The following is an 18967-nucleotide window of genomic DNA, read 5'->3' on the forward strand; positions in this document are numbered from 1 at the left end:
AGTTCTCATGTTCTTCAGCCCACAGTCATGGCAATGACAGGAAGACAAAAATAATGTGTAGAAAATAATGTCAGGCAGCAGTGAATGATGTGCAATGTTTGGTCATCATAATTGCCACCTGATCTTATATGAAAGGTTTTTCCAGCCTCTGAAATTTGTAAAGTAAGTACGGTTTAGGTGGTGCAACAATTTCATCCAGGGCCGAGCTGTGCCATTGAGTGAAAAGATGCATGTATCCCCCGCCACCATAAAGACTTAATCATGCAGTGAGTTCCTAATCTCAGCCAGCAAGATAGAAATAAATGTGTTTTATAAATACTGTGTTGAAACTATGGCTAACCGAGTGCATGTTCCATGTCAGCCGACTGGGTGCAGGTGACGGTTAAGATGTCAAGAGTCGATTTATCACCACAGTTACCACCATGACCAGAATGACTGGAAAATCAGACCCTTGTTTGGTAGGCATTTGAGGTGAGGCATTAGCAATTCCTGAGCTTCACTCCCATAGCTCAGTCTAGCTATTGTGGATTTTGTGGAGCTAACATAAACACCTCATACTTGTACTGAATCATTAATCAGTTTACTTTTCATAACTTTTTAAGCACACACTCAATCTCAGATGTGAAAATATTTCTGGGGAGCTAAAAATGTATTTTTAGGGAATCATAAAGGGAGGGTACCCAGGGATATGATTGATTGCTAAACTTGCTGTCCTTTTTGCTTTCCTTAATGAGGGACACATTTTGGGATTTATTTTTCATTCATCTTCTCTGTTGTGGTAACTTTGAAGATGGTGGCAGAGATCGTTGTCTTTTTTATCAACAGGCATGACAAGAGGCCCAACCTCCACCATCATAACAATTACCCAAGAAAATTTACATGCCAAACCTCCCCTCACCTCGCCTCTGCTTGATCTAGTAACTGACAGTTTGACTTGAGTAGCTAAGTCACACTTGAAGAAACTCCTTCATAATGTCTGATGGTAGTAAGTGTGTGAAAAGTGATGGCAAATGAAGACTGTGTTTCCTTTAAGTTATTTGAAACAGTAGCTTCAGTAGTAGGGATGTCTTCGACTTTGAAGTGCAGTCAGCTAAGTTCTGCTCAGCATCACTTGTGCCTCATGGTTAAGTGGAGTTATGTTTTGGGATATAAGAAAGCTACGTGGAAAGAGAGTTTTTGCTCCCAAGAGTCATTCCAACACAGCAAAAGACCTCTGGTGCACTAAACTGAATGAGGTAATTGTGTGGCAAACTAAGTTTTCACCAGTGCTGTCAGTTCTTTGGATTTCATACAGCAAGGAAACAAATGTTTCTGCAATCACATTGGGACAGATTTTACTGTGAAAATAACAGTGAGGCTAACAGCGCTCACCCTAATTTATGCACAAATTGGACAGCAACTTCCGGCAAGTGCACCTGCACGTTTATACATGAAATCCGGAAGTTGCTGTTCGAGATGTGCTGCCCCTCCATAAGCTGCGCAAAAACGGCATTTCACCATCTGGCTCCCCATTCAAATGTATTGAACAGCGTGAAGTTCCTGCACTGACATCGTAGATACAGACTAAACGCGCCAAAAAAAAGGTTAGAGTTTGTCCATTCCAGTCCAAGTACCCTTTTAATGGCGTATTAAGTCTTAATTACTGCCAAACAACCTCTCTGGCACTGAAAATTGACTTTTACAAGTTTACAAGTTTTTTACAACTTTAACTCATTCCTTCAGCTTTTAATTATTGTTGGAGATTTTTTTTTAAATGAAATATTTTTTTTTTCTTTCTTTCTGTCTTTTATCTATCTCTCTCTCTTAACCCAATCTTTCTTTCCCTCTCTCTATTTTGCTTTCTGTACCTGATTTGACATTGAATTCATTATTTTCTGTCTTATACTTCCTGGTTCAGATTCTACGCTGCTCATTAACGATTCTTCAATCTGATTGGTGAAGGAGATCGAAAGTTGCTTTCCCTGTTCACACAGGTCCCAGATGCTTTGTAGAGGGCGCCACGCTGCTTAGATGTTTGACTGATAGCAACTTGCTGTGCAAAACCCCATAGAAAGTGTATGGGCGAATGCAAGTCTCACGAACGGTCACCGCTCACAGCAAAATCCGGCCCAATGATAATAGAAATTAACGTGATTCTCTAGGGAATTTTTCCAGTGTAAAAATGTGTAAAATGATGCATATTATCAGAAATGCTGTCCTTCATTGCTGTTACCATACCTGTTACCAGGACAAAGATAGAACAGGAGTTAAAGTTCTCAATTGGGGAAAGGCTAATTTTACTAAGTGAAGAAATGATTTAGCAAAAGTGGACTGGAAACAGCTACTTGAAGGTAAATCAGTGTCAGAGCAGTGGTAGGTATTCAAGGGGTGCAGAGTAAACATGTTCCCACAAAGAAAAAGAGTGGGACTGCCAAATCTAGAGCCCCCTGGATGTCAAAGAGCAACCAGGGTAAGATAAGGCAGAAAAGGAAACACCGAGAACTCAATACTACAGAAAACTGAGAGGAATATAAAAAGTGCGGGGGTGAAATTAAAAAGGAAATTAGGAAAGCAAAGAGAGGGCGTGAAAAAATATTGGTAAGTAAAATCAAGGAAAACCCAAAGATGTTTTATAAATACATAAAGAGCAAGAGGATAACTAAGGAAAGAGTAGGGCCTATTAGAGACCAAAAAGGTAACCTATGTGTGGAGGCAGAAGATGTTGGTATGGTTCTTAATGAATACTTTGCGTCTGTCTTCACAAAAGAGAGGGATGATGCAGACCATTGTAGTTAAGGAGGAGGAGTGTGAAATATTGGATGGGATAAACATAGTGAGAGAGGAAGTATTAAAGGGATTAGCATCTTTGAAAGTAGATAAATCTCCAGGGCTGGATGAAATGTATCCCAGGCTGTTAAAAGAAGCAAGGGAGGAAACATAGCAGAGGCTCTGACCATCATTTTCCAATCCTCACTGGATATAGACATGGTGCCGGAGGATTGGAGGACTGCTAAAGTTTAAAAAGGGAGCGAGGGATTGACCAAGTAATTACAGGCCAGTCAGTCTAACCTTGGTGGTGGGCAAATTATTGGAATCAATTCTGAGGGACAGGATAAACCATCACTTAGAAAGGCATGGAGTAATCAAGGACAGTCAGCATGGATTTGTTAAGGGAAGGTCATGTCTGATTAACTTGATTTGAATTTTTTGAGGAGGTAACAAGGAGGGTCAATGAGGGTAGTGCATATGATGTAGTTTACATGGATTTTAGCAAGGTTTTTGATAAGGTCCCACATGGCAGACTGGTCAAAAAAGTACAAGCCCATGGGATTCAAGGGAAAGTGGCAAGTTGGTTCCAAAATTGGCTCAGTGGCAGGAAGCAAATAATGATGGTCGACGGGTGTTTTTGTGACTGGAAGACTGTTTCCATTGGGGTTCCGCAGTGCTCAGTACTGGTTCCTTGCTTTTTGTGGTATATATTAATTGTTTGGACTTAAATGTAGGGGGAATGATTAAGAAGTTCGCAGATGATACAAAAATTGGCCATGTGGTTGATAGTAAGGAGGAAAGCTGTAGACTGCAGGAAGCTATCAATGGACTGGTCAGGTGGGCAGAAAAGTGGCAAAATGGAATTCAATCCAGAGAAGTGTGAGGTAATGCATTTGCGGAGGGCAAACAAGGCAAGGGAGTACACAATAAATGGGAGGATATTGAAAGGTGTAGAGGAAGTGAGGGACCTTGGAGTGCATGTCCACAGATTCCTGAAGGTAGCAGGACAGGTCGATACGGTGGTTAAGAAGGTATATGGAGTACTTTCCTTTATTAGCCGAGGCATAGAATATAAGAGCAGGTTATGTTGGAACTACATAAAACACTGGTTAGGCCACAGCTTGAGTACTGTGTACAGTTCTGGTCACCACATTACAGGAAGGATGTAATTGCACTAGAGAGGGTACAGAGGAGATTTATGAGGATGTTGCCAGGATTGGAGAATTTTAGCTATGAGGAAAGATTGGATAGGCTGGGGTTGTTCTTTTTGGTACAGAGGAGTCTGAGGGGTGATTTAATTGAGGTGTACAAAATTGTGAGGGGCCTAGATAGAGTGGATAGAAAGGACGTATTTCCCTTAGCAGAGAGGTCAAGAACCAGGGGACATAGATTTAAAGTGATTGGTAGAAGGATTAGAGGGGAGCTGAGGAAACATTTTTCACCCAGAGGGTGGTGGGGGTCTGGAACTCATTGCCTGAAAGGGTGGCAGAGGCAGAAACCTTCAACTCATTTAAAAAGTACCTGGATGTGCACCTGAAGTGCCATGACCTACAAGGCTACGGACTAAGTGCTGGAAAGTGGGATTAGGCTGGGTGGCTCATTTTTGGCCGGTGCAGACTTAATGGGCCGAATGGCCTCCTTCTGTGCCGTAAATTTTCCAAGATTCTATGATTTACTGTTCTTTATTGGCCACCAATTCAGTTTGTTTCTGTATTTCATAAGTTGTACATAACTGCACTGAATGTTCAAAATAGAACATTCACCTTCGAACAATGCAATAAATAAGATAAAATTGCCGACATTTGCTGAAACAGCTGGCAAAGGCTTCTGACTGATCTGCCGGCTCCTCAAATCTCACTTAGCAAGCTATCCAGGAAAGCTATGCATTGCATGTACTAGTGCTAGTCCACATATTGGTCATATTAATTTGATCGATACTTGCCTATTAATGACTTTCAGACTGTTGAACAAATGGATTATAAAATGTCAGATTCAGACCTTGTTGAGTTGTTCTTCTGACATTTTAGCATCAATTTTTCAAATCCGTATTATAACCCGATAGGAGACGAGTGTGGAGGGATCTGTGCAATAATCCTGATCCATATTTGGCCCTTCCCCCCCATGCACGCCTTAGCCCCTGCACCATTTTGCCAGGCTGTAGCCCTGGCCTGATCCTTCACCCACGAATAGCACTCCACATACCACTAGCCTGTGCCCTTACCGGATCCTGGCCCCACCAGTGAATCATGAAGTCCTAGCCCAAATAAAAATGTTTTCTAAAAAAGAGGTGGAAAAGCACAGAGCACAAGGAAGAAGGAAAGAGAGACAAAAAAATAAAATAGCAGACAGACAGTAGCAGATGAAGAGACAAGCGGAACAACACATAGGGACAGAAAAGCAGTGATACAAAGATGACAGACAAGAGAAAGACTTCTCAGACTCTCTATGAGCAGTACAGGAAGACCCATACTATCCTGGCATGCTTTTCTACACTCCACATTGAACTAGGGTTGGTTTCCTGACTTGATGATCTAGGAATGAGGGATATGCTGTACTATGAGGTTGCAGATTGTGGTGGTATACAGTTCTGTTGATGCCCAACAGCACCTCATGCATGCTCAGCTTTGGGCTGCTACATCTATCCTTTATCTGTCCCACTTAACACAGTGGTAGTGCCACATTAATACTACTGTTCTTATAAAATCTCTAACAACTTACTGTGAACAACATCACACGATTGTGTTTGTGTGTGGAATAACAGGCCTATTTTTGCTTATTTTGGTGCATTCTATTAAACTGTTAAATTTAAGATCATTTGAGTCTTATCATTCTTTAGGTAAAATATGAGACACTATTTCCTGTATGATAATGGTACACATTCCTAGTCATTTGACCTTGCAAAATTACCAGCTTTATGGTATCCATTATTATAAACTTACAGTTTTAGAAAATATGTGTATATTTTGACAAGGTTAAGTAAATGTCACCAAGAAGTTTCACCCATTAACATACATCAAACAGCTAAATGCTGCTTGTAAAATTCAAAAGGATATCGTCTATGGGATGGCCTAGTAGATGCTTTGCTTAAGAAAAACTGTAGAAGTGCTAATTTCATAACCAGGCAGTCACAATTTTGAGTTCCTGGGCTATTTAGTGCACAAATCTGCCAGCTGAATAGATATTTTATTTAGAAATTTTGATACCTGACCATTGTGTTTTGAGAAACATTGTTTGTGCAGCCCATCAAGCTGGCTGTCCATAAATTTGAATTGATGCATTTATTGACTGTCCAGCCATTACTTGTTAGAGGGTGAAAGTTGTTATAGGGAGAAAAATGTGTCAATTCTTAAATATACAAGTGTAGTCCCATCTCAGTAATAAAAATAAAAAGGCAAAATGCGCTGCAATGCATTGCCTCTATTTGGGTATCTCTGTGGGAGACTATGGGCACGATTTGAACAGTGAAAAACGGGTGGGTTGGGGGTGGGAGGGCATTCAAAATTGCAACCATTTCAGACCCGCCTCCAACCCCACCCATTTCTGGTTTTCACCTGGGTGGGACGAGGGGCGGACGACCAACCCGCTCTCAGGAGGCGGGTCGGGCCTTAAAACCTTTCATGGAAGCTTCAGGCCTCCATTTTCCCACAGTTTCTGATTTCAACCCTGGGGCGCCGGGATTCTCGGGCCTTCTCTTTTACGCCTCGTGAAAGGAGGCGAGACGGCCCGAGACTAACAGGTGCCTTTCTGGCACAGCTTGTGGGCCGGGAAAAACAGGAATGCTTCTCCCAGGCCCAACAATCCCACCTGCAGCGACCCCCACCCACATGATCGCGGACTCCCGACCCCGATCTCCCTCCCCCACCACCCAAATGATCGCAGACCCCCGCGATGACCCCGGATCCCGACCCCTCCCCCATAACTGATGCCCCCGGTGCCAGCCCATGCCCCCCATCCATACAAACAAAGACTTACCTGAACACGTCCTCTCCCTGGCTGGTCTCCTGTCTGACTGAGACCAGCCTGTCAATTTCCAGGCTCGGGGTCAAAATCTTGCCCTTTGTGAAGGTGGTCTGCTCCCAGGCACATATTATTCTCCAATTGGCTGCAAGTGTCAGTTGGGATAATTCACAATTTCAATTATATGTTTAACCTTCCCTTCCAATGGGAAGTATCTAGTCTCCACCCATGGCCTCCTCACTGCAAACTGTACAGCTGAAATTGAGAACTCACTGTGCAAGGAGGTATGGTTGCAAACCCATGTTCTGCTATGTATCAAGTCACATCGACAAAAACATCTACACGTTAATAGCTGATTCACTTTCTATAAGTTTCTATATTAATATTTACTTTCTAAATTAGTATAAATTTCATACTAAGACCTGTATGCTTTTGTTGAACCTGATGTATTTTGCATGCAAAATGATGAGTAAAATGGTATGTTGCTACGCCATTCACAGGATCCTTGTTAAATGTCATCATGAAAATATACAGTAAGCAAAAATAAATCAAGAATTCTCCAGTAAGCAGGATATTTGCAAACCCTTTTCAGCAGATGTGCTTTCAGTGCATCAGGTTATTTCTGGACGTTTTTAGTGTCATCTTTTCACACAGAATAAAAATGTGGAATGATTGCGTAATTCACAATCTTTCTAATTTGAAAATGCATTAAGTTACTGTTAAGGAGAATTGATCAGTTTTAAGCATAAATTAAAACTACATTAAAGAAATTATATAAAATACTTAATTGTTTTTTTTCCCCTTTGACTGTAGAGAGAGACTATTTCAGTCTCTGTGAGAAGCAACCAATTGGAAGACTACTTTTTCGACAGTTCTGTGAAGCCCAGCCTGAACTTGAGCACTACATAAATTTTCTTGACTTAGTGGTAAGTTGCTTATGGAATTTGTTTACAGTAGAATAAAAATATTAGTGTTGTGCGTGGAAACTGAGTGTCTCGGTTAGACAAGGTCTTAATAGTCTCTCAAACGTCTACCCAACCTCCACATATGGTAGGGTACAGGGGTGAGGGAATTATTTGGGAAATTGCCTTCCTCAGAAAATAGCACCTTGAGAGGTCATATGATCTACCCCACCTCCACTATCTGCATGAGGCCCTGCTCCAGATCATATCTTCAGGTTTTTCTTCCATTGTTTCCTACTTGGATATGTTTTAATTGAACATTAATTTTCCTATTAAAATATTTCATATCATCTCCTGTGGTCCATGGGGATTTTTAGAATTTGTTAAACCTGTTCATGTTTAATTTGTAGTTTCAGCAAATTTATTGTAACACAACATGTACCAAAGCCTAACCTGAATGGCTCGGGCCAACCTCTACTGTGACAACTTGGTCAATCCCCACTGAGGCTGCTTTTGGGTTTGGGCACCTGCCTGGTGTACATATCCGATTACCTTGAATGTATTTTGGGTGGAGCCCGTCTGGAGCTTTGTTGGATGTGCTCTGGTATTTTTTTTAGTAGTATCCTTGTATGGATGGATATAAGTTTTCAGTCATAAAAATTGAACCTTTCATTTTCTGTATAGAAGTAGTTATTAACAGTAAACAAAAGACAAAAAAAGCAACAGCACTGAGTTAGCTTGGCTCAGTTGGTAACATTTTATGACCACTGAGTCAGAAGATTGTGGATTTGAGCCACATATTGAATGCGTAATCTAGCCTGACTCTCCAGTTCTAAGGGAATGCTGAATTGTTGGTGCTGCTGTCCTTTAGATGAAGTATTAAACACAGGCTCTATCTGTCTGTTTGGTGGTTCATGTGGGCATTAAAGCCTAATGGCACTATTGAAGAGCAGGGATTGAAGACTATTGAAGTCCTCGCCAACATTCCCTACCTCAATCAATACCAAAACACAGGCTAACTTTTCATTCATCTCATTGCTATTGAGAGATTTCTAAGAGAGTTTGCCTACAGTCACTGCACTTCAAACTAAATGCTTTGAGATGTTTTGGTGTGATAAGGCACCATATAAACACTAGTATTAGTTATTATATAAGTCCCATTAATTCTATTTTATAAGTATTCAAAGTAAAACTCACTCGAGCATTTATATTTGTAAATTTATGAGCCATAAATACTATGAAACATATTGAAACTGTTAATTAAAGTTTTAATTTTATTCAATATCTTATCAGCTTCTTAATATTGATACATTTGCACAAGAAATTAGGGTGAATGATATTACAAATTGATCATAAATTGAAGCAGAAATAGAAAGCAGACTGAGGGAGCCAACTGTTAGTTTTTAATATTTAACCAAAGGCATTTCTAAAAATTAAAAATATATGACTGGATTAATGTCAGTTTTGCGAAAGCTAACTTTTTTGTCCTTTTCATTTCAAAGGCCACTCCCACACATCCCTTGATTATTAATTAAATGGTTTTAAATGGTGAGAAACTATTAAATGTTGGTGTTCCGAGACATTTGGGCATCCTCGTACAAGGAACTCAAAAAGTTAGCCTCCAGGTACAAGAAGCAAGAAGGAAGGCAAATGGCTTGATGGCCTTTATTACGAGGGGTTTGGAGTACAAGAGCAAGGAAGCCTTACTACAGTTGTACAGGGTTTTGGTGAGACCACACTTTAAGTCTATTCACGTACAGTTTAAATGGAAATACGTGTCATGTATGCATAGAGGCAAACTACAGGGAAAATTACAATCATGGCCCCAGTTATGTTCCAGTCCAATAAGTACATCCAAGTTATCACTTGGGTATATAAAGTAGACAGTTGCTGCCAAGTGAAGATCCATGATTTCTTGAAAAATGTTCTCCTTTCCAAGTTACAATCTACTCAATTCAAAGTTGCTTAATTCAAATAACCTGACAGTTCAGTTTTTTAGCACTAAGTTCACACTTTATTCTGTTCATAATACATAATTCAAATTATTGGATAATTCAAATTTTTAGAGCAAAAAAAGATTGAATTATCAGCAGTAGACTGTAACAGTACAGTGTCACAGCAACATTCAGTTTTTATAGCTAGATATTCACATTTCTGGACCTGAGTTTGGCATTTAAGTGTTTACTTTGAAGCATGGAATACAGCAGCCACTTCAGCCCACATACCCACTTCGGTTAGCACAGTAAACAGTAAGTTCTGCCTAGAGCGAGCAGAATTATCAAGGTAGATAGAGTGTTCCCTCTGTTAGATTAGTGAAGCATTCCAGTGTGTTCAGGTTCTGCTACCTTTTTTTAAGAAGTGTTTCACTGTGCACCTGCATGTGGTGGTGTGGAACAGAATGATGCAAGTTCCTTGTTTTACTCCCCATTTTGCCTAGTACCCAGTTGGAGGAAGAGTCATTATTAGGCCACTCCCACACGCCCCTTAGTGGCCCGCTGAAGAGTTTTAACTGGGAAAGGATGAGGAGCAGGATCCCTGTCTGCCCTTTTGGCCATAAGCTGTGGATGGCCTGGTGAGACCTGCATGGAGAAAGATGAAGCGATTTCACACCTTCATAATAGAAATGTCGTCATATGTCTCTCTTGCCAATTCAAAATACTCTCTTGTACTACAAAAAATTACAGTGTCTCTGCCCTAATCTAAGATAAATAATATTTGTATATGTTAGTCTTCTGTAGTTCTGGAACTAAAAAAGTAATTCCCGTATCTTTCTGCAATACATTTTATGTCCTGATTTAGAAAATTATTTGCATTGTTTACATTGCTCAGAAAACGAAAGTGATTATTAATCATGAATCTTCATGGGTGATATTGCAAGAATGACACATCAAAAATATATTAAATGGTGGCATTTAGTGTCTTCCATTACACCCTATATCGATCCACAGCCCTGAAGTATGGACAATTCAAATAACAATAGTAGAGTCAGAATTCTAAAAGGTTCTATTTGCTATTCTTTAAAAATATGATGAGATTAACTAATTTTTTTAATCCTGCTGTCAATGTAATTGTAGCAGGGCAGCTACAAAATCCTCAGGAGAGATGAGGTTTAATGAGAGAGCAAAGAATTAATGCCTCTTACAGTGCTGAAACATTTCAGCTATTGCTGATTATCAACAGAATTCTGAAACCTCCACATTTTCACTTTTATCCATCTAGATCATTATTTTTCATAAACTCTGAACTGTGTAGCACTACCCAGATTGGGGCACAACACAGGTGACTGGATCTATATTGGTTTCCTTTCATTTACTGAAGGCTCACTTACGCCTGGTACTGTCACCTGGGTTGAGTATTCAAATCGTCTCCAATGGACCTTGTGATGGGTGGCTCTACCAAATAACCCAATGACATCTTCTTAAATGTCTGCATAAGCACACACATCAGGCATTAACTTTTTCTAGGTTGGTTGTGGGGGTCAGCTTATACCAATGGTATGTTTAAATTGACATCCACATTAGACCTATCCCTGAGGCGGGTCTGGTTTACAACACTGCAGCTTCAAATTTTGGAGTTACAATGGAAAATAATAACTGGATTTTGACGCAGATCCATTCTCATTTTGTCACTGAATGTGGGGTTGCCATTAAATTAGATTGTTTCAAGATATCAGACAAGCAATTGCAGTCCATCCACACTAGTATTATGATGTACTTCATAGCATCCTGATCTCCAAATAATTAATAAAAATAACCTTTCTACTTGTCAGGGCTCTGTTTTGTAATGATGACCAGAATAGAGGTGAGGTTAATATTGTACTTCTATTGTTTGAAAGAATTATTTCAAGCAATTCATTTATAGATATTCTTAGCTGCTCTTGTCATTAAAATGTAGCCTCTACCCCAAATGCAAAGAAAATCATATAAAACTTTGACTTTATTATTAAAATCCATCTAGACTTGTCAACTTAATTTGGACAAGAACATTTTCCCTCTTCCACTGAGATAGTTCTGAATTTGTAAAAATAATCCTGGTGGGAAAATATTACTGAGATAGCATTGCTAATGACATCCTATTTTGACAGGGAAAACTTCTATATGGTAAAGTATAATCTGATGCGATACAATTCATTCTTCGCCAAACTAAGGGGTATATAGGGTTAATGCTCTCTGAATGAACCAAATCACAATCTGATGATGTGCCAAGTCCTAATGACTCACATATGGAACCTTAATTTTGACCAAATCATTTGTTTAAAACTCTTGGGAGTTTGCCATCAGTGCAGCTTAGCATTAGACAAATGCATAAGGATGTAACAGCTCTGTAATTGAAAACTAAAATACAGTAACTGCTTTCCAACACAGATTTCAGTCTGAGGGTGGGCCACAGCACCTCTCTCTCCCTGTGTCTGTCTCTGCTTGTCAGTGTTTGTATATGTGTGTCTCCCTCTCACTCCCAGTCTCTCGCGCTGTCTCTCGTCGTCTCTCACTCTGTCTCATACACTTTCTATAGCTTTTGCTCTCTGCCTGTGGCTTTTATTTTTTCTTTCTGTCTCTGCCTGTGTACAGCTGTCTCTTTCTCCCCCCCCCCTCGCCCCCCATGTTTCTGTCTCTCTTTGCCTCTGTTTTTCTCACGCACTACATTATTCTCTCTCGCTTTTACTCTTTCTTGCACTTTCTCTGTTTGCGCTTTCTTTTCCCAGTGTCTCATGTATTAATCTCTAGCTCATGCACGCTCTCTGCATGTGGCTCTGGTTTTCTCTCTCTGTCTCTGTATCTCTCGATCTGTCTCTTTCCATGTGTCTCCCTCCCGCTCTCCTCCCTCCCGCTCTTGTGTCTCTATCTCTCTCTATATCCCTCTGCCCATATCCCCCTCTGAATGCATCTCTATCTGTCTCTCTCTCGCACTTGCTCACTCATACGTACTCTCCTTCCCCCTCTCTGCCCATGTCTTTCTGTCTCTGTCCTCCTCTCTATCCATGTATCTATTGCTGTGCACCTCTCTTTCTCATCCTCCCTCATGCATGCTCAATCTCTCTCTCTCTGTCTCTTTCTCAATCTGTGTCTGCGTGTGTGTGCGCCTCTATCTCTTTTCCCATCCCCCCCCCTCTTTCTCTCACCATTTGCCCAAGGCCTTTCTACTTCCAGCTGAATGAACATTCACAGTGTTGAGATAAAACAGTGTTCTGAAATAAGTTTTAGAATTATCCCAACTGATCTTAAGATTAGTGAAAGGATATTTTTGTCCGTGTGATTGCGTGTATTTTTTTTATTCATTCATGGGATGTGGGCGTCGCTAGCAAGGCCAGGATTTATTGCCCATCCCTAATTGCCCTTGAGAAGGTGGTGGTGAGCCGCATTCTTGAACCGCTGCAGTCCATGAGGTGAAGGTTCTCCCACAGTGCTGTTAGGTAGGGAGTTCCAGGATTTTGACCCAGCGACGATGAAGGAACAGCGATATATTTCCAAGTCGGGATGGTGTGTGACTTGGAGGGGAACGTGCAGGTGGTGGTGTTCCCATGTGCCTGCTGCCCTTGTCCTTCTAGGTAGTAGAGGTCGCGGGTTTGGGAGGTGCTGTCGTAGGTATCCCAGTGAATAAACTTGTATGTCATCCAATCAACTAAGAAATTTGCTTGAGGTGGATTAAATTTACATATCACCCAATCAATTGCAAGAAGTTTGGATAAGTTTATGAATACATTTGACTACGATTAAATGTGACAGAAAAGTCTTTGAGGAAATGTGCGATAGTGTGCACTATTTGCATTTATTTATATATACTAGCAGATCTTGCATGGGCTTCTGCTAATATCCTGTCTAATGTTAGATCAACTTGGATTTCTTGTGATGTAATTTGAAACCCAGTGATGCACTGTCAGGTAATGTTAAAGATGAATCACTGTATCGTAGATCTCCAGACATGAAGTTGTATCAATTTAGAACTGTAAATGAGGAATTGAATACAAGTGTAGACTGCTATACTAGTGCTAAAATGTTGCTCTCAAAGTTATTGAAGCGATAAAAGGTGTTTGAAAGGCTAAGGGCATTGTTGCACATTTGAAGTCGCTTCTGTAACAGTTGTTCAACACTTAGATAATGACTCTAATTTTCTTCTTCTATTTCACCCGTCAAAATATTTGTGAATGCTTCCTTGGGTTTTTTTTTCATATTGGCCAAATGTCATTAAGCAATAAGTCAATGTAGTGTTGCCTTCTGATGTCCCCTCAATAGCTATTGCTATAGCACTCATTCACTGTCATATTACTGCTGATTCAACTGCTCTGAATCTCTAATGTTCAATTATTATTAGACATGTCTTCTGATAAATGAAGTCTAGTATTCCACTGTAGCACCATCTACATTTTAGTGATTGTAAAGAACTGACTTGTCAACTATCTTGAGGTATGAAAAATCACACTGACAGTGGAAGACCAGCTAGCAGCCCTCTATGCAGACATTTGGGTGCCATGCCTGGAACCTTGTGTCAATCTCTAACTACACATTGATGCAAGTAGGCAGTGAAAACATGGCTGTCACTTGCATTGCTGTGAAAAGTCAACGCTGCATCATTCAATGCAATGGAAATGTGACATTAATATATTCTCTCTTTCTCCCTTTTTCTTTGCCTCCTTTTCCCCCCTCCCTTTTATCTCTACTTTCTAATTTTTCTTCATTTTCTTTGCACTCCACCTAATCGCAGATGAGAGTGCTGCAATTGTGGTTTTCTTTTGCTTTCCTTCACTCCAGCAAAACCATTTGATCATCATCTCACATATGAAGCTACCACAAAAGCAGAAGAGGTGTAGACTTGAAAATATAATGCAAATACAGCCACTAAATGGAAACTACTGCCCTTGTCCCCTTCCTCCTTCAGTTTGGGGACATGAAACACAGTATATATCATAGATGCATCTTTCAATTATATAGTTTAGAAATCGGAATACTTTTAAGAAGAGTTAACTCAGTTTTGCATAAAAAGATAATCTTAGAGGGGATTAATTGCTTCAGTGGTAATTCTTCATCTAAAAGTCAGTTCTCAACAGCCTGCTCAGAAAACTCTTCTGCCATAACATAAGAAATAAGAGTAGGCCATACGGCCCCTCGAGCCTGTTCTGCTATTCAATAAGATCATAGCTGACCTCAACTCCACTTCCCCGCCCGATCCACATATCCCTTGATTCCCTTAGAGTCCAAAAATCTATCGATTTCAGTCTTGAATATACTCAACGACTGAGCATACACAGCCTTCTGGGGTAGAGAATTCTCCTCCTCTCAGTCTTAAATGGCCAACTCCTTATCCTGAGACTATGCCCCCTAGTTCTAGACGTTCCAGCTAGGGGAAACAGCCTCTCAGAATCTACCCTGTCAAGCCCTCTCAGAATCTTATGTTTCAATGCGATCACCTCTCATTCTTCTAAACTCCAGAGAGTATAGGCCCATTCTACTCAATCTCTCATCACAGGACAACCCTATGTGCCATATGTGAAGACCTGCAAGTTTGTGCAGTAACAGATACTAAACCTGGTCCTTCGTGGCATTTTAATTGTATTTAAAAACAAATATCCAAAAGATTTACAGGGATGATACCAGAACTGAGAGATTATACTTGTCAGGAAAGGCTGAACAGGCTGAGGCTCTTTTCTCTAGAAAAGGGAAGGCTGAAGGGTGACCTAATGGAGGTCTTTAAAATTATGTAGGGATTTGATAGGGTAATCATAGAGAAGATGTTTCCACTTGTCGGGGAGACCAAAACTAGGGGCCATAAATATAAGATAGTCACCAATAAATCCAATAGGGAATTCAGGAGAAACTTAGTTCCCCAAAGAGTGGCAAGAATGTGGAACTCGCTATCACAAGGAGTAGTTGAGGCGAATAGCATAATGCATTTAAAGGACAGCTAGATAAGCACATGAGGGAGAAAGGAATAGAAGGATATGCTGATAGGGTTAGATGAAGAGGGGCGGGAGGATGCTTATGTGGAGCATAAATGCCGACATAGACCTGTGCTGTAAATTCTATGTAAAACTAAGAAAACAACCCATGCTGCAATGCCATTAAGTGTTTCACTGTAGGAATATAAGGTATGTGTTTTGAAAAGTACTTCACCTTGACACCACCCCTTTCAAATTGATGCATAACTATCCAAGATGAAATATGTATAAACTAATGGAATGCAGCCACTAAAATTATATAATTAGGATTCAATCTCAAATAATGTGGAAAAGTGAGTTAGCTAAAAAGTTTTATCATCTTTGCAAATTCCTGTTCAATGCTTGTAAGTGGTGTTTTGTACTCAACATTTTTAACTGCATTCTTTTGCATTTATAAACTAATTGATATTGATCTGTTTAGCTAAAAAAAAATGTTTGTACTTAAAGGTCAATCTCTCTCTCGAGCACACATTTCCTGTTACACAATGAATAGACGTATGTTTGCTGGAGACTTGTGTGTTTACTTGTTTCTCTGGGTCCTACATCTCCCATTTGTTGCTGAAGTAAAACTAAATGAAGCCCCCAAAAATGGAAGCTAATATGTAGGTAAAGAAATGTCACTTGCAAAATGATATCTAAACTTCTATTGTTCATCTTGGAGAAAACCCGAAAACTAGTGATAAGTAAACCTGTAATCTTATGCTAACTGCCTGAGGCTATTCCCATGAGAGTGAGACAGCAACACGCCTGACTTTGAGTATATCTTACCACTAGCAACTCACGAGATACTCGGGGTAAGTATTGGACAATGAAGGTAACAAAAAATTCTAGGAAACCCCTCTCTCGAAAGGTTAAGGATACTATTGTAGATTAAGTCATGAAACAGTAAAAGGACATTGCTTAAACTGGAATTGTGGGAGTATGAAAAATGGAGGAGGGGGAGCACTGAAATGAAGTTTTAAAAGGAGAATGCATGAGGCTGATGTCCAATCAACACTTCTGTCTCATGTTGAGAACTGACCCCAGGTGAAGATAAGTAAGCAAATGTTAAGTGCTTTTGCAGTGTTGTAATCACATAGAATGTTGGGCATTAGCCTAGAAGTGGAGATGCCGGTGATGGACTGGGGTTGACAATTGTAAACAATTCACCTGAGGAAGGAGGAAGCCTCCGAAAGCTTGTGAATTTCTAATAAAATTGTTGGACTATAACTTGGTGTTGTAAAATTGTTTACAATTAGCCTAGAAGGCAGAGTTACCTTGTGTGCAGTAAGGGAAACAAAAATAAATATTTTCATTTGTATAGTTCTTTATTACATCTCCAGAAACATCTCAAAGCACTTCATTTACAATGAATGATTAAACTGCAATGACTGTTATGCAGAGAAATGCTCTTTAAATAATGGCAGCATGTGAGGGTAAGAAAATTGCGTTGGACATGTCACTGTAGATTGGTATCCCTGAATGGTTAATAGTGTCCAACTATGAAAAGACCACGTGGAAGGTCAAAGGTGATGGGACTGTATATATATCGTTCACCTGACGAAGGAGGAAGCCTCCGAAAGCTTGTGAATTTAAAATAAAATTGCTGGACTATAACTTGGTGTTGTAAAATTGTTTACAATTGTCAACCCCAGTCCATCACCGGCATCTCCACATCATATATAAAAAGCAGAAAGGAAGGGCAACAACAGGAAGATAGTGGTAGAGTTGGCAGAAGGAATAGCGTAATGTGAGTTACTGTAGCATCTGTGGCTAATCTGGTAATGACGACTCACTGATTACCTGTTATATTGTGAGTCACTAAGTATTCACTAAGGTATTGTTTGACCATGAGTTACTTTCTGACTCCTTAAGTGAAACTGGTGTTTCAACTTTAGTTAGTCATGGATATTTTCAGTTCAAAATCTCCTATCATATGGAGTGAAGAACTGAAATAAATGCCTTCTCTTTCATAGTGGTGTTATCTGTCACTAAATGCTGCACATCCCAAGGACACTGGTGCAGATCATTGGAAACTTTCTAGTGTTTGCTTTCCTGCTTATCTTGTTCCCATCTTGTCAATGCCATTAACTTTACAGAAATAACTTTTGAGAAATTGTTTTACAGATTAGAAATGTTTGCAACCACAAAAAGTAACTTTAAAGCGTGATAAAGGTTTCCTTTTCTCAGCTGCTCTATTAGAAGGATCTTTGTTTTCATACCTAGTAATGTTCACTATATCTGGTAACTATTTCCTCATTAAAGATGAGCACTGGAACAGTTGTCTTATAAGATTCCTTCTGAGACATGGTGAGCCAGTAATTTGGAAGTTAAGCATCTGAACAGGATGGCAATATGGATGGGGAGCCAGTTGCAATCTTCTTCAACATGTGATCTCCAGCTTCATTGACTGTAACAAAGCTGAGAACAAAAGCTGAGAACAATCAGTTTGTGTCTTCGGAAGTGTTTTTCAAGCTCTGGACTCTGTGATTGACCAAGGCAGTCATTTTCCCTTTTTGGAATCAGATTGGCCCTGCTGGCTGTCTGAAACTTTAATAAACAGGGTACGGTAGCATAGTGGTTATGTTACTGGACTAGTAATCCAGAGGCCTGGACTAATAATCCAGAGTCATGAGTTCAAATCCTGCCACGGCAGAGGGGAAATTAAATTCAATTAATGAAATAAAATCTGGAATTAAAATACTAGTATCAGTAATGGTGGCCATGAAACTACTGGATTGTCGTAAAAACCCATCTGGTTCACTAATGCCCTTTAAAGAAGCAAACCTGCCGTCCTTACCCGATCTGGCCTATATGTGATTCCAGACCCACAGCAATGTGGTTGATTCTTAATTGCTCTCTGAAATGGCCTAGCAAGCCACTCAGTTGCACAATCTCGCTTAAAAAAAAAAGTCATAATAAGAATAAAACCGGACAGACCAACCAGCATCGGACCACGAGGCACCGGACAGCACAATGGCAAACCAAGCCCAGTCAACCCTGCAAAGTCCTCCTCACTAACATGTGGGGACTTGTGCCAAAATTGGGAGAGCTGTCTCACAGACTAGTCAAGCAACAGCCTGACACAGCCATACTCACAGAATCATGCCTTTCAGCCAACGTCCCAAACTCTTCCATCGCCATCCCTGGCTATGTCCTGTCCCACCAGCAGGACAGACCGACCAGAGGTGGCAGTACAGTGATATACAGTCAGGAGGGAGTGGCCCTGGGAGTCCTCAACATTGACTCTGGACCCCATGAAATCTCATGGGATCAGGTCAAACATGGGCAAGGAAACCTCCTGCTGATTACCACCTATCGCCCTCCCTCAGCTGATGAATCAGTCCTCCTCCATGTTGAGCACCACTTGGAGGAAGCACTGAGGGTAGCAAGGGCACAGAATGTACTCTCGGTGGGGGACTTCAATGTCCATCACCAAGAGTGGCTCGGT

At 40.4% G+C, this 18967-nt stretch overlaps 1 protein-coding gene across 2 annotated transcripts in view; it reads left to right on the forward strand.

The window, feature by feature from the left end:
* The window catches only part of LOC137340033 (G protein-coupled receptor kinase 5-like), a 223412-nt gene that overhangs the window by 107265 nt on the left and 97180 nt on the right, over positions 1-18967 (forward strand). For both annotated transcript variants that reach the window (XM_068002238.1, XM_068002239.1), the window contains one exon: positions 7519-7631. In XM_068002238.1, the coding sequence (XP_067858339.1) occupies positions 7519-7631 (113 nt within the window). The remainder of the gene's footprint in view (positions 1-7518; positions 7632-18967) is intronic.

The sequence above is a fragment of the Heptranchias perlo genome, chromosome 21, assembly GCF_035084215.1.
Source record: "Heptranchias perlo isolate sHepPer1 chromosome 21, sHepPer1.hap1, whole genome shotgun sequence".
Taxonomy (NCBI): Eukaryota; Metazoa; Chordata; class Chondrichthyes; order Hexanchiformes; family Hexanchidae; genus Heptranchias; species Heptranchias perlo.